General features: G+C 50.8%; 1 protein-coding gene across 1 annotated transcript; it reads right to left on the bottom strand.

Annotated features, from left to right (window-relative positions):
• Positions 1-3,565: 3,565 nt before the first annotated feature.
• Positions 3,566-11,973, bottom strand: PRDM14 (PR/SET domain 14). Its single transcript, XM_066991270.1, is given in 6 exon segments — positions 3,566-5,168; positions 7,378-7,479; positions 8,876-9,078; positions 10,640-10,910; positions 11,042-11,206; positions 11,209-11,973. Coding segments are annotated over 6 exon segments (1,734 nt in total). The 3' UTR covers positions 3,566-4,940.
• Positions 11,974-12,723: the final 750 nt, after the last annotated feature.

Genomic DNA, 12,723 nt, shown 5'->3' on the forward strand with positions numbered 1-12,723 from the left:
CTAGTACCACAGCTGGTATGACCATGTGGTATTTTCATGCTAAGGCACGCAGCAGTACTCTTCACCAAATTGCTTGGCTAGCCGGAGGTTAGCCCCGTGAAATGAAGCTGCGTTTTGCACCACTGCAATGCAGCCAGGCTGGGCTTGCAGGCAGGCACTACAGCACAAGCTGCCCAGTGCAGTGAGTGGCTGGGACTGAGGCTGTAGGACAGGCAGAGGTGCCCTAGTACTCTCCTGCAGTGCTGCCCAGCACTTTCAGGTGCCAACACATTGAAAAGATTGGCTTTTCAGAAAAGGCATTCACCTACAGAGGTCTGTCCTTTCTAAAGATTTAGTCAAACACCCTGACAACACAGACATAAGCATTTCACGTGAGGTCAGAAAAGAAGGAAAGCAGAGAGCAAAGCCTGACACCCTACAGAATGTGCATTTAGAGACACTGTAAAGGGATACGTAGGTATGGGGAGAGAGGAAAAAAAGTGACAGTGATTGTGTCCATAAGTGTAAACCAGACCCCGGCACATCCTGTGTTGCCACATGTGAGGCTGCGGACCCTAGAATCATGGAATGGCTTGGGTTGGAAGGGACACTAAAGACCACCCAGTTCCAAACCCCTGCCATAGGCAGGGACACCTCCCACCAGACCAGGCTGCCCAAAGCCCCATCCAGCCTGGCCTTGAACACCTCCATGGATGGGGCATCCACAGCTTCTCTGGGCATCCTGTGACAGTGCCTCACAGCCCCCTAAGTGAAGATTTTCTTCCTTATATGTACTCTAAATCTTCCCTCTTTTAGTTTAAAACCATTCCCCCTTGTTCTATCTCTACACCCTGTGACACAGAGTCCCCCCCCAGCTTTCGTGTAGGCCCCTTTCAGGCACCGTAGACACTTCTTTAGGTACCCTGAGACACCTCTTCCTGGAGGATAGAGCTGCCAGTCAGAGCTTCCCTAGTGAATGATCTCCCCAATTTAATGGACTAACCGCTGTTTGCTTGTGCCTTTCTCGTAAATGCGCTGCGCAATGCACTGAGGCTGCTCCTCGCCTGCCCCGGCTGGGTAACCGGGTACCCACCTCCCTCCTCCCGGCTCCCTCGGGGGGGCAGCAGGAGAGGGGCAGGGGGATGGGGCTGAGGTGTTTGAACACTGGGGAGGTGCAGGGGGCAGCAGATGTCACTGGACAGGCCTTTGTTGCTTTGCACTTGCCAGCCTGAGCTGTGGGACCACCTTTTTGTTTTGGTCTCACCATTGTCATTCGCCGGGCGGCTTTTCAGGAGTTATCCTCACACATGCTCATCTCTCTCCCACCAGCCCAACAGAATAGGCGAGATTGCCCTCATCCCCTGGTTTCTATTTAGATCACTTTCGGTTTAACATTTAAAAGACCCCGAAAGTTAATGCAAAGCACTTAGAACCACCTTGTGTCTGATTCACCCCAGTGGCTCGCTTGCTGTCCCCCTTGGCGGGACCATTTTGAATCGTAGCCAAGAGAAAGGGGAGGCAGGGTGCAGTGTCAGGCACAGCTCCTGCTCTCCTTTGCCTTGGCTCAAGGGGTGCTCCCTTCTTCAAACCAACCCTGTGCAAGCGGCTGTGTGCTGCATCCATCCTGGGCAGCTGCCAGGCAAAAAGCGCGCTGTGCACAGGCATACACGCATCCCCTCCCTCCTGCCTCCTCCTTCTCGTGCATGAATATAAATACCTGAAATCCTGCCTGAGCCAGCCAGAGCTGTTTGTTCACCAGGCTGCTGGCAGCATTACCACCAAAGGTGCACGTAAATGTGTTTCTATCACATTTTCTTCCCTCGGGAGGGAAGTATCAGCTCATGGGATGCCAACAGGACGCGTGTACAGAGGCATCCCCTAATCTAAATCTGATCTCTGAAACCCTGTCTGGCAAGAACATAAGTGTTTGCACTGACAGTCGCTGCGTTTTCCTTGCAGAATACAGCTTCGATCCCACTGCTCGATGTTTCCCCACAGGGCTGTGAAGTGTGCTGGCCAAGTGCACCCCCGCTGCCCCCAGCCCCGTGCCACCTGAGGGGAGCAGCAGGCACAGCTGGGGCTCTCTATTCAGACCAGGATGCTGTGGGGCAGTTAAATGCATTTTTTTTTTATTGCTCCATCCAGATTAGTCATGTCACTTCCAAGTGGGAGTGAACTCGGTCCAAAAGTGAATGGCCTCAGTTCTCATCAGCTATGAGGGCACTTATGGCCCGATCCATCAAGGCGCTGGCTGTGTTTGGCTCCTGTCGCAGTCAGCTGCTACCCAGCGGGGACGACTGTTAATTCCCAGCGAGAGAGTCTGATGCTGTAATGACTTACAAATAACATGGGAAACACCCTTTATCCGTTTCTTAGTACCTCAAATATACAACTCCAATGCACTAGGCAGAAACAGCTTGCACCCCATTCATGTATACCAGAGCCTCAAATGATTCCATGATTCTGTGAAATAATTTATTTTCATCCTTTCTGTGAATCTCAAAGTAATAGCCTCAATAATTAGAATAAAACACTTACACATACAAGTTTAATGTGCAAGACAACCAGTACCTTCAGCCACAAGTACAAGTGAAACCCTTCACATGCTCCTTTACAGACAACTCATCACACAATACTGTAGAAGAGTGCTAATATTTAAGGACAAGATATGTGGGGCTTCTTTATGCAGAAGAAAATGCAAACAGCTAAAAGCACTACCGAAGATGCACCACTTCATTAAATAACCCTCATTCACAAGAAACAACAAGATTACCTACACGTGAAGCTAACTGCGTGTCGGTCGTGGCACTCCTAACCCATTCCTAGTCATAACTTGCTTCATTACAAGCAAGCTGATGATTAAGCAGCTGATGATTTCACCAAATCCAGGATTATTTATGGGGCTGAACCAGCAACGGCTTCACACACACAATTCACATTTCTGTTGGCTAGGGTTCTGTATGCATGGGAAAAAACACCTCCTTGTGGGCAGGCAGCTGTAATTAAGATTCAGGTCTGCCAGCTATACTTGCTTATTCATATGCTGCCCCAGTGCTGGGTCTTGATATTTTACTAACAAGTAAGTGGTTCTATATTTTTTTTTTTCATATTTTCACCATGAAAATAATGAGGACAAAGAAACTTGAGGTACAATAAACCATGTAAAAATTAGTGCAAATCAATATTATATATATATTTATAGATACAGTAACTGCAAGATATAATTAAATGTGCAACTAACACTTTTTTTCTAGTTTTATACTGTATTTAAGGAGATATTAAAGTTGTTAGGCACAAAATACATTTTTATCTTCTGTACTTATGCTCAAAGTCCTCATTAATCCTAGCTGATCTAGGATATTAAAGGAGAACTTTATTATCCCAACGACATCAAACCATCTGCATTAATGAATCAGCTCCAGCAAGGGCTTCTATTACCCCTCCTGGATGCAACAAAACAATCTCAACGACACAGGAACCCCTCGCAGATGAAAACCCCTACCCACCACACTGCTCATGCAGTGACAGATAGGGGCCTCTGCACCAGTCGTGACACTCCCTATACACAGTGGTCCATCAGCACAGACCTCCAGGTGAGCTTTCACATTGCCAGGGAATGACACATTGTTAAAGATTCTTAATTATTATGGAAATCTTTTGCAAAAATTGGGGTCTAATCAGTTAGGATTTTACACCAAAATTATTTCTTTTCATCTGGGTCAGTTTGTTGGTATGAAAGGACAGGATGTCTAACTTGGAATAGCAATTCCAAGTCTCCAAGTCAGAGTGCAAAAGAAAACCAGTTTTAGGGTCCTAGATTAAATATTCATCCATAGCTAAGAGTAGCTTTTTTATAGAAAGCAAATGTCATTTTCATAAGCAAAGACTTCCCCTTCATGAAAAAGAAATCAATAGAAAGCCTGCACACATCAGTTCTGACCTGCTTGCATATTGCCTGGCCAGTGCGAAAAGGAGGGCGAGGTCTTCCAGCCTTCCCACAAATGAGAAGACATTCCCACGGTCTGGGGAGGGAATTTCACATGCAGAAATCTTTTGGAGTTGAGAAGTCTCGGGACTGTCTATCATACATATCTTAAATTGAAGATTAGGGTAAAGTTTTCCCCCTTCCTAAATGGAGGTACCGCAGGCTTGATTTAAAAACCTTTGTGCCTTGAGACTCAAACAGAAGAGCACACGGGTGGGATCACGTCAACTCCTGGCCTGTGCTGAGCTCAGTGCAAAGCCTCTCTGAGACTGCCGGAGCGCTGGTGACCCACCTAGGAGCTCACTGGTGCTTGGGAACAGCTTCAGGTTTGGTCTTCCCCATACCACTGCTGCAGCCAGAACAGGCTGAGGAAGGGTTGGTGTCACTGACCTGAAGTGGTGTCACTATCCCCAGAGCAATGCCACTGTCCTGGAGTTCCCTGTGGTCAGCTCACCTGGCTCTGTGGCCAAACAGATCTAAATACCCCTGTGCTGCTCCCACCACATTTGCATTTAATTAGGGAGTCATTAAGGAGCTTCCATAATATGGGGAGATATGCCCTACACCTGCTCATGTGCTGAAACAAACAGGCTAAATTGGCTTTGGTAAACACACTTGCTAAAAAAATCCCTTACATGAGCTTCGGCATGGACAGCAGCAGGCAGTCCATAGACTGGTGCATTAGAGGTATGGTAACATCCATCACAGTGATATTCACACATGAAAGATTCGTGGGAGGTGGCATTCACTCCTGGCTGTGAAAATGAGAGCGCAGGAAGGGGAGGAAGGGTTAGTGCATGTCGGAGTTCACCCCAGCGTGGAGCCAGGGTACCCAGTAAGATAAGCCAGTGCCCTGCGCTTAGAGAGGAGCTTGGGACCCACATCGCGAGGGTAAATGTCACCTCCTGCGGTGTGCACACACATGCACATACACAAATACACACATGAAGCTGGTCCAGGACCCATCCACCTTTGACTAATGAGCAGCATGGCTCTTCATGTGGAAGTGGTAATCCTCCTGCTCGGGGAAGTGCTGGCCGCACAGCGAGCAAGTGCAGCCCTTGTCCCTGCTGTGCGTGCGCCGCATGTGGCTGTCGTGGGCGGCGTGCGAGGCGAAGGCTTTGCCGCAGTGCTTGCACTTGAAGGGCTTCTCTCCAGAGTGCTGGCGGATGTGCGTGCGCAGGATGCTGGAGGCTGTGAATGCCTGAAACACAGCGGGGGGTGGGGTGGGGTGGGAAAGCAGGAGAAGTTTAGAGGGCTCTATTTTCTCATAGCTAATTCCCATTTTCAGGTAACCCAGAGCCTGTCAGAAGCACTGCAGAGCCTGAAAAGAAGTCCTCAAATAGCTGACATCATCAGGAAAACGAAAAAGAAAAAAAAAAAAAAGAAGAGTAAAAAAGAAGCTCCCAGCAACAAGGAAGCTGAACAAGTAACAGCTATCACATCCAGCTATACAGATATGGCTAAGCCCATGGAGTTAGACGAAGTTCAGAGAAAGATTTCTCACCACAGACACCAGTAAATATCTTCTACATGTCAAAGGATGAGAAGTCAAGTCAATACTGTCCTAATTAGCTTTGCAGTTCCTTTGTATAGGGGAAAGATAATGCATTTTTTCCCTGCAGTGTTTGTTTTCAAAGTTAAACCCTTTCGTGTTCACATATACTGACTTGGAACTCAGCTGCCAGAATTCATTCATTTGATCCAGCATCCTTTTTCTGGGCTTTCCTCTCCAGCCCATTTCTCCCCCCTTGCTTCACTTTGCCCCCCTCAAAATTTTCTGCATTTGGGGAGAAAACCCTCTCCCTAAGACTTAAGCAGACATACGTTGCTAAATAGTCCGTATTTATTTATTTATTTATTTATCCACCCGCCTCCCCCAGTAGAGGCATTTCCAGGCCCTTTACTATTTGCAGACCACACAAAATCACTGTGGCTACTGCCAGCAACATGAGAAAAAAATGCTACGCTATAAGCTGAAATGCTGTGCACTGGTGTAGCAGGCAGATAAAGATGTCACCCATAACCCATAGAGCCTCTTTAGTGCTGTTATGTTGTTGAACCATCACAAGTTTTCACAGCAAAGAGCAACACATCTCAGGTACCATATGTCCTAGAGGGATCTGTTCACACAGCAACCTGTAAAGCTCTCCAATCTGTTTCTACGATCAGAAGATTAAAGGATGATACGTCATCCTAAACTCTGCCTACGAGTGTTCAGGATGTCTAGGAAATTTTAAAAAAGGAAAAAAAGGAACTTCTAGGGTTCCTTACTATAAGGCACTTCAGCTATGTGTTAATCCTGCCATAAACAAGCCATTTCTCTCTACAAAATCAGGAGCACCTTACTGCACACTTAGAGTGCTTCTGCATGGCATGGACACCAGGGCAGCACACAGCGCCACCCCAGCACCCAACCAAAATCAGTACAGTATGCATGTCTACTGTCTGCTCAGGATCACCTGAATCATCCCTGGTGTGAGGAGCAAAAGCAGCTGAGATGATTTTTAATCAAAGCTGTGTGGCTTTAGTCAATTTCTTTTTGAAACAAAGCCTCTGTGCCCTGCTGCAGTACTATTCCTATAAATTGCCCTGTTACTTCAAGGTAAGCATGCACAAATTCATATCGTGAAGGTTCAGTTCTTGGGCCAAACCTGCCCACCACACTCCAGAAGCAGTGTCAGTAAGATCAAAAACTATTTGATGAAAACAGGGAATATTTTGCCAGCTGAATGCCTAGGATGGAAACTGAAATATTCTTAAGCATTCCTAGACATAATTCTTGCAGCAGCTCTCTGAGCTGGTAATTAACAAAAATTCTGCATCAGACGGAAAGCAGAAGCACAGAGACCTGACCCTGATTTTTCAGTCTCAACCATTTGTATGAATTAAAAGCATTTTTGTATGAAGAATATGATTCCAGAATTGGGACTGTCATAGAATCATTTTGGTTGGAAAAGACCCATAAGATGATTAAGTCCAACTATCAACCTAGCACTACTGAGTCTGCTGCCAAATCATGTCCCTTAGTGCCATGCCTGTAAGTCTCTTAAATACCTCCAGGGCTGGCAACCACCACTTCCCTGGGCAGCTCGTCCCCATGCCTAACCACTTGTTCCATTACGAAATTCTTCCTGATTCCAATCTAAGTCTCCCCTGGTGCAACTGGAGACCATTTCCATCTGACACAACCCTCTCACTTCATCCCTTACTCCCACCACAACTCACAACTGCGCCTAAATATGCACCCACTCGTCTTGACGGCAACTGAAAGAGAAGACACTTCCTGATTTCTTAGATAGAAAAAGATGATGGAGCATGACAAGAGACACCACCCGGCGTACTGCCAGGCACAGCAGACAACAGACAGTGGGACAGGCTGGGACCCGGCGTGAACTGGGGAGTTGCCCGACCTTGTTGCAGTAGACGCATTTGTAGGGGCGCTCCCCAGAGTGAACCCTCATGTGTTTGTTCAGGCTGGAGGACTGAGAGAAGCTCTTCCCGCACACCGAGCACTGAAAAACAAGCGAGAAAGTTAAAAGGAAGCACACAACAGCACAGCTGTAAGGAACGGTTAGCTATGGGGATGACTGTGTATATTTTGCTATGTATATTCACATACAAACATACCAGTAATTTAAGGAGGAACAGATCTGAAATATAGTCAGAATTTTAATGTATTTTAAAGAAAGGATTCTTTTAAAAAAGGGAAATCATGCAGAATTTCAAAAGCTTTTTTTGTGCATATGGTTAAAATAGCTCCATTACAATTGTCTTTCTTCAGAACATTAACATACTAACCAATAATTAAAACCCCAAAATTTCTGTAAAATCCCCATTTATCTTAAAAATGTAATTAAAGCTTCAGTTGCCTTTTACTCAACGAATAAGATAGACAAATTATTTCCCAGCAGATGCTTTAAGGGGACCCCTTAGAATAATCATTCAGAAAAGGCAGGTCAGTGGCAGCTCTTAGCCTCCAGCTTGATCTTTCAGAAGTGCCTCTCCTTAGAGCAGTAAAACAAACAGCCCTTCTGATGGGATGAGCTGCTGCTGCCTCTGCCCGGTGCTGCCAGCAGCAGAATAAAGCCCAGTTCTGAGGGCGCTGAAGCCAACTGAGAGACTTACATGGACTCTGGTGGAATTTGTACGAAACCATAAATAATTTATTCTTACAATTGTTTTGAAAGACACAATCATTCTTAAGTTGAAAATAAACTAAGCTATGACCAGTCTTAAAGGAATTTTTACTGATAGTTTTGATCCCTGCTTTTTAAGTTGATCTGTTCCCATTTAAATGCAATATCTATTCAGAACAAGTTTATCGTCCTGCTGTTCTAAAATAGTTCTTTCCTATGGGAAGGGAAGGGAAAGGAAAAAATACATATTTCAAATCTCACATTTTCTATAATCATTATAACTCAAATTTATTAGAAACATATTTTAAACCTGCTACCAAATCCATATTCTGACATTGTAATATTGCTAGCTTAGTTGCAAAACCTTTTCCTGAAAAATCCACTTTATTCCAAGATGTTCTATAAAATAGGTATTTGGAGGATTTTCAAGACTAATTTAACTGTGCCATTTCAAGCACTGTGACTTGCCCTTCCCAAGCCTCTAGGAAAGCCTAATTTTCCCTTCTCAGGGCTCCTGGAGGAAACCAGTGTTAGAGAATTGTTTGGAGGGGCTGAGGCAAGTATCTCAGCACAGACTTGCTTCTGTCAATTGAAAATCTGCTCCAAGGTGAGCGTGAAACTTTTAACTCCTGCTGTGTCCAACAGCCTCAGTCCTTCACAGGCAGAACTGCCAAGAGTGGGGGAAAAGCAGCATCTTACCTCGGCCAAAAAGCCTCCTTAATTACTCACCCCAGCAGATCTGGGAGCTGCGGACAGCCGGGAGCAGGCTCACCTTGTGAGGTCTGTGCTTCTCGTGAACGTGGAGAATATGGATCCTCAGCCTGTCCCTTTTTTCAAAGGATCGGCTACAAAGGTGGCAAGGAAATTTCCTGTCCCCCTGGTCCACGCAGCGGGTGTACTTGAGGTGCTTGTCCCGGTAGTACTTGTAGGCGAAGACCTTCCCGCACCGCTCGCACTTGAAGCTCTCCCCGGCGTCTGAAGGGAGAGTGCCAGCGCCCCGTTACACCGCAGCAAGGGGGATGAATTTCTAACCTGCTGCCTTTTCAGAGCTGGGGCCCGACCGACAACTGTAAGCCCCCCGAAAGGGTAATACTGCCAGAATGCTTTAAACATTATAATTAACACAATGCAAGTTGCATCTCAAGCAAACTCAACGCTCCCCTTGCCCATCTATTTCCTTTCTAACGGAGGGGAGCAAACCAGAGCCCCGAGCCCAGTGAAATTATTTTGCTTAGCTACTGACTTCAGCAAAGACACGATTTCATCCTCGTCTCCGTAAGCAGCGAGAAGATTATACAGAAAAGCAATGCAGATTCCTGCAACGTAAAAAGCTGCCTCCGCGGGGAAACATTGCCAGGTGCTTAGCGATACTGCCCGTCCCATTGCGCTTCCCGTCCCAAAAAGAATAATAAGGCTGCCCACCTCCTCTGTCGGTTTCAAAATGCTACCAAACAGAACCTTGTTTATTTGGTTTTCTTTTGTATTTTAAATTGTTCTTAACCGCTGAATTTACGAACAATGCAGGAAAATTTTCGATCGTTTAACACATCCTTTTCTGCCTTTAATTAAAGGTAGCAAAGTAACTTAAACCTTGAAAAAAGCAAACAAAAACAAACCAAAAAACAGGGATCTACCAGCTATCAGGACCAGGAACCTTAAGAAAACACCTATAGAAATGTCCATGCCCTTTTTCATGCCAATTTGCCAAATGTCTCTCCCCTTCTCTGCTGCACCCAGCATCCTCCCACCCGCTCCAGCTTTGCTGTATTTGCACAAATCTTTTCTCAATCCGAAGTTTTGCTTAGAAGAGCGCCACACTTTCTGCACATTACAAGGACATTTCTCCCCGAATAAGTACATTTGGTATTTCTTTTGCAAGCAATAGCAGCATTATCGGATCGGAACGACTTCACCCTGCCGTTTACCAGGAGTGTTAATCGCGTGAAAATGTCAACAAGTTAAGAGTGCCCAATCGTAGGATTAAAGCAGGACCCAAACAGGAATGCCCGAAAAAGCCCCCGTCTTCCAAAAATACTGTTCCCCTCAAAAGCAGGACTGCTGGGGAGCCAAGGGAAGCTCAGCCCCTCGCTCTGCCTCTCCCCAAAAGGCACCAGATGTTTTACAATCACACATACACACTTTTTGCTCCCAGGGGACACACAAATCGGGAGCAAGCTGCCGGGGCAGAAAGGGGTGCCTGCCTGCCTTTTGCTCCGGCCTGGCAGCAGCACTTGGTGCAAAGCCCCAGGCTCGCCGGTACCCAGGGGAAGCTGCTGGTTTGGGATGCTGGAGGCTGCGAGGGACCGGCACTGCAACCCCACAGCATCCCTGGGCGCTCGCCCTGCCACCACGGGGCCGGGGAGATGTTCAGAGCAAGAGGCAGGTGAAAAAGAAAGAAAGAAAGAAAGAAAAAAAAGAACAACAAAAAAGGCGACGCCAGCGGTCCTTTACCTCCCCTAACGGGAGTCCGATGGTGGCCAGACACGGTCCATGGGAATAAAGGGCTGTGCCCCTCGAGGGGCTGCTCCCGGCTCACCTTCGGGGTGCGGCGGGGCTCTCATCCCCTCCGGCATGCCCTTCAGGCTGATGGGGATGCCCAGGAACTGCACGTAGCAGTCCCCGTACCACACCAGCAGCTCCTCCTTCGGCAAGATTTCCTTGCAGCTCTCATAGAAGATCTGCCCCTGGCACTGGATCGCCGTCAAGTTCTGCTCCTCGGGGAACCTGGCGCAGTTCACCAGGGACATCCAGTTGCCAGAGGCGCCCTTGCCGTCTATGAAGTGGCTCAGCTGCCCGTACTCGAAGATCTGCAGGGCAGAGAGAAGCGGATCAGCCGCCGAGGGGCGTCCCGCTTGCTCCCACCCCACCACCCAGCCAGGGCCGAGGCTCTGGGCGGAGGGGGAGCCCCCAAACACCCCCCCACCCCCCCCGGCTCTACCTCCCACATCAGCGAGTTGTCGTCGTAAGTCTTGATCTCGGTGGTGTTGACCACTTTGCCTTGGAAAGGGCCGAAGCGGACTCCTTTGGGGATGGGGTCCGTGCAGAAGACTCCGAGGTGGGCGAGGTCCCCGTAGGCCACCCGCAGCACCGCCAGCCCTGCGGGGGGGGGGGGGGGGACGGGGACACAGGCCGGGCTGAGAGGGGCTGAGCCGCGGCGCGACAAGGGGGGCTCGGGGGGGGCTTCCCCTACCTTCGGGCAGCTGCAGCGAGTCCCTGTCGGGCGGCGGCGGGGCCGACGAGGAGTGGGCAGCACCTGCGGAGAGCAGAGGGACCCCTTCTTCAGCGGCTCCTGCCCCCCGAGCCCCGTCCCTTCCCCTCCGAGGGGTCGGACGGTCCCGGCCGCCCAGCGGGGCCACCCTTACCCGGGCTGCCGGGGGGCACCCTGAGCCCCGAGATGGCGTGCAGGCTGCCGGCCAGCTGGCTGCTGCGGAGCGCCCCGTACAGCACGGCGTTCAGCTCCTCCTCGGTGAAGCGGTAGCTGCGGCTCTGCCCCGCCGCCTCGCCGCCCCCCGGCGGCCGGGCTGCCCGGCGAGGGGTGCCCGGCCCCGGGGGGGACCCCTCCGAGGGGACCGAGGGGGCCGAAGGGGGCGGCGGTTTGGAGTAGGGGGGTAGGGGAAGGCCGGGGACGGGCTCGCCGGGCAGCGCGGCCGGCTGGCTGAGGAAAGCGGGGATGCCGAAGGGGGGTAAGGGCGGCGAGGAGGGGAGCAGCCTGCCCAGAGGCTTGAGGGGCTCCAAGAAGTCGGGGGCCGCCTCGAAGTACTGCGCGGGGGGCAGGAAAGGCGGGTAGTAGGCGGCCAGCCCGGCGGGGCTCATCGCCAGAGCGTCTCCGGCCGTCGTGGGGCCCGGCTCGCCGGCCAGGGACAGCGCCATGCCGGAGGGGGCTGCGGCTGCTGGGGGGGTGGGGGTTCAGGGGAAGCCCCCCGGGTGCTGCGGGGCAGGGCCGGGAGCGGGATGGAGGCGAGGGAGCCGCCGCCCGGCGCCGTCGGGGCGAGGGGGCTGGCGGCCGCCGGCCCCCCGCGGCTATATGGGCCCGGGCAGGGGAGGGAGGGCGGGAGGGGGGGGGGCGGCCCGCCCCGGGGGTCGCGGAGCCCCGGGGGTGGGCGGGGGAGCCTGCCCCGACGGGCGCCCCCAGCCCGGGGAGGAGCCGCGGCTGCTCCGGCCGGCGGAGGGGGGGACCCCCGGGCTGCCGGGCCCTCCTCTGCCCTCAGCCCCCCCCCGAGCTACAGCCGTCGGACACGGTGGGGGCGATGCTGGCCTTGGTGCAGCCCAAAAAAGCACCCCCCCCCCCCCCCCCCCCCCCGTCCTCTGCCGGCCCCGCAGCCCCGGCGGAGTGCGTCGGTGTGCGGGAGTGGGTTTGGGGTGGGAGGTCAGGGAACACCTCCAGAAACGGGTCCCCCCTCCCCGGGAAGGTCCCCGCCTCGTCCAGCCTGGGGGATGCTGCGTGGGCAGGCGTGGGGTGTGCTGCAGAGCCCGGGGGGGCTTGCAGCCACAGGTCTGGCTCAGAGCAAAGCAGCACGTTTAAATGCCGTTTGCGTGGTTATCGTGCGCGAAAATAAATAAATAAATAAATAAATAAATAAATAAATAAAAGCACCCCATAACTATGCATTCCTGGGTAAA

The sequence above is a fragment of the Anser cygnoides genome, chromosome 2 (assembly GCF_040182565.1).
Source record: "Anser cygnoides isolate HZ-2024a breed goose chromosome 2, Taihu_goose_T2T_genome, whole genome shotgun sequence".
Taxonomy (NCBI): Eukaryota; Metazoa; Chordata; class Aves; order Anseriformes; family Anatidae; genus Anser; species Anser cygnoides.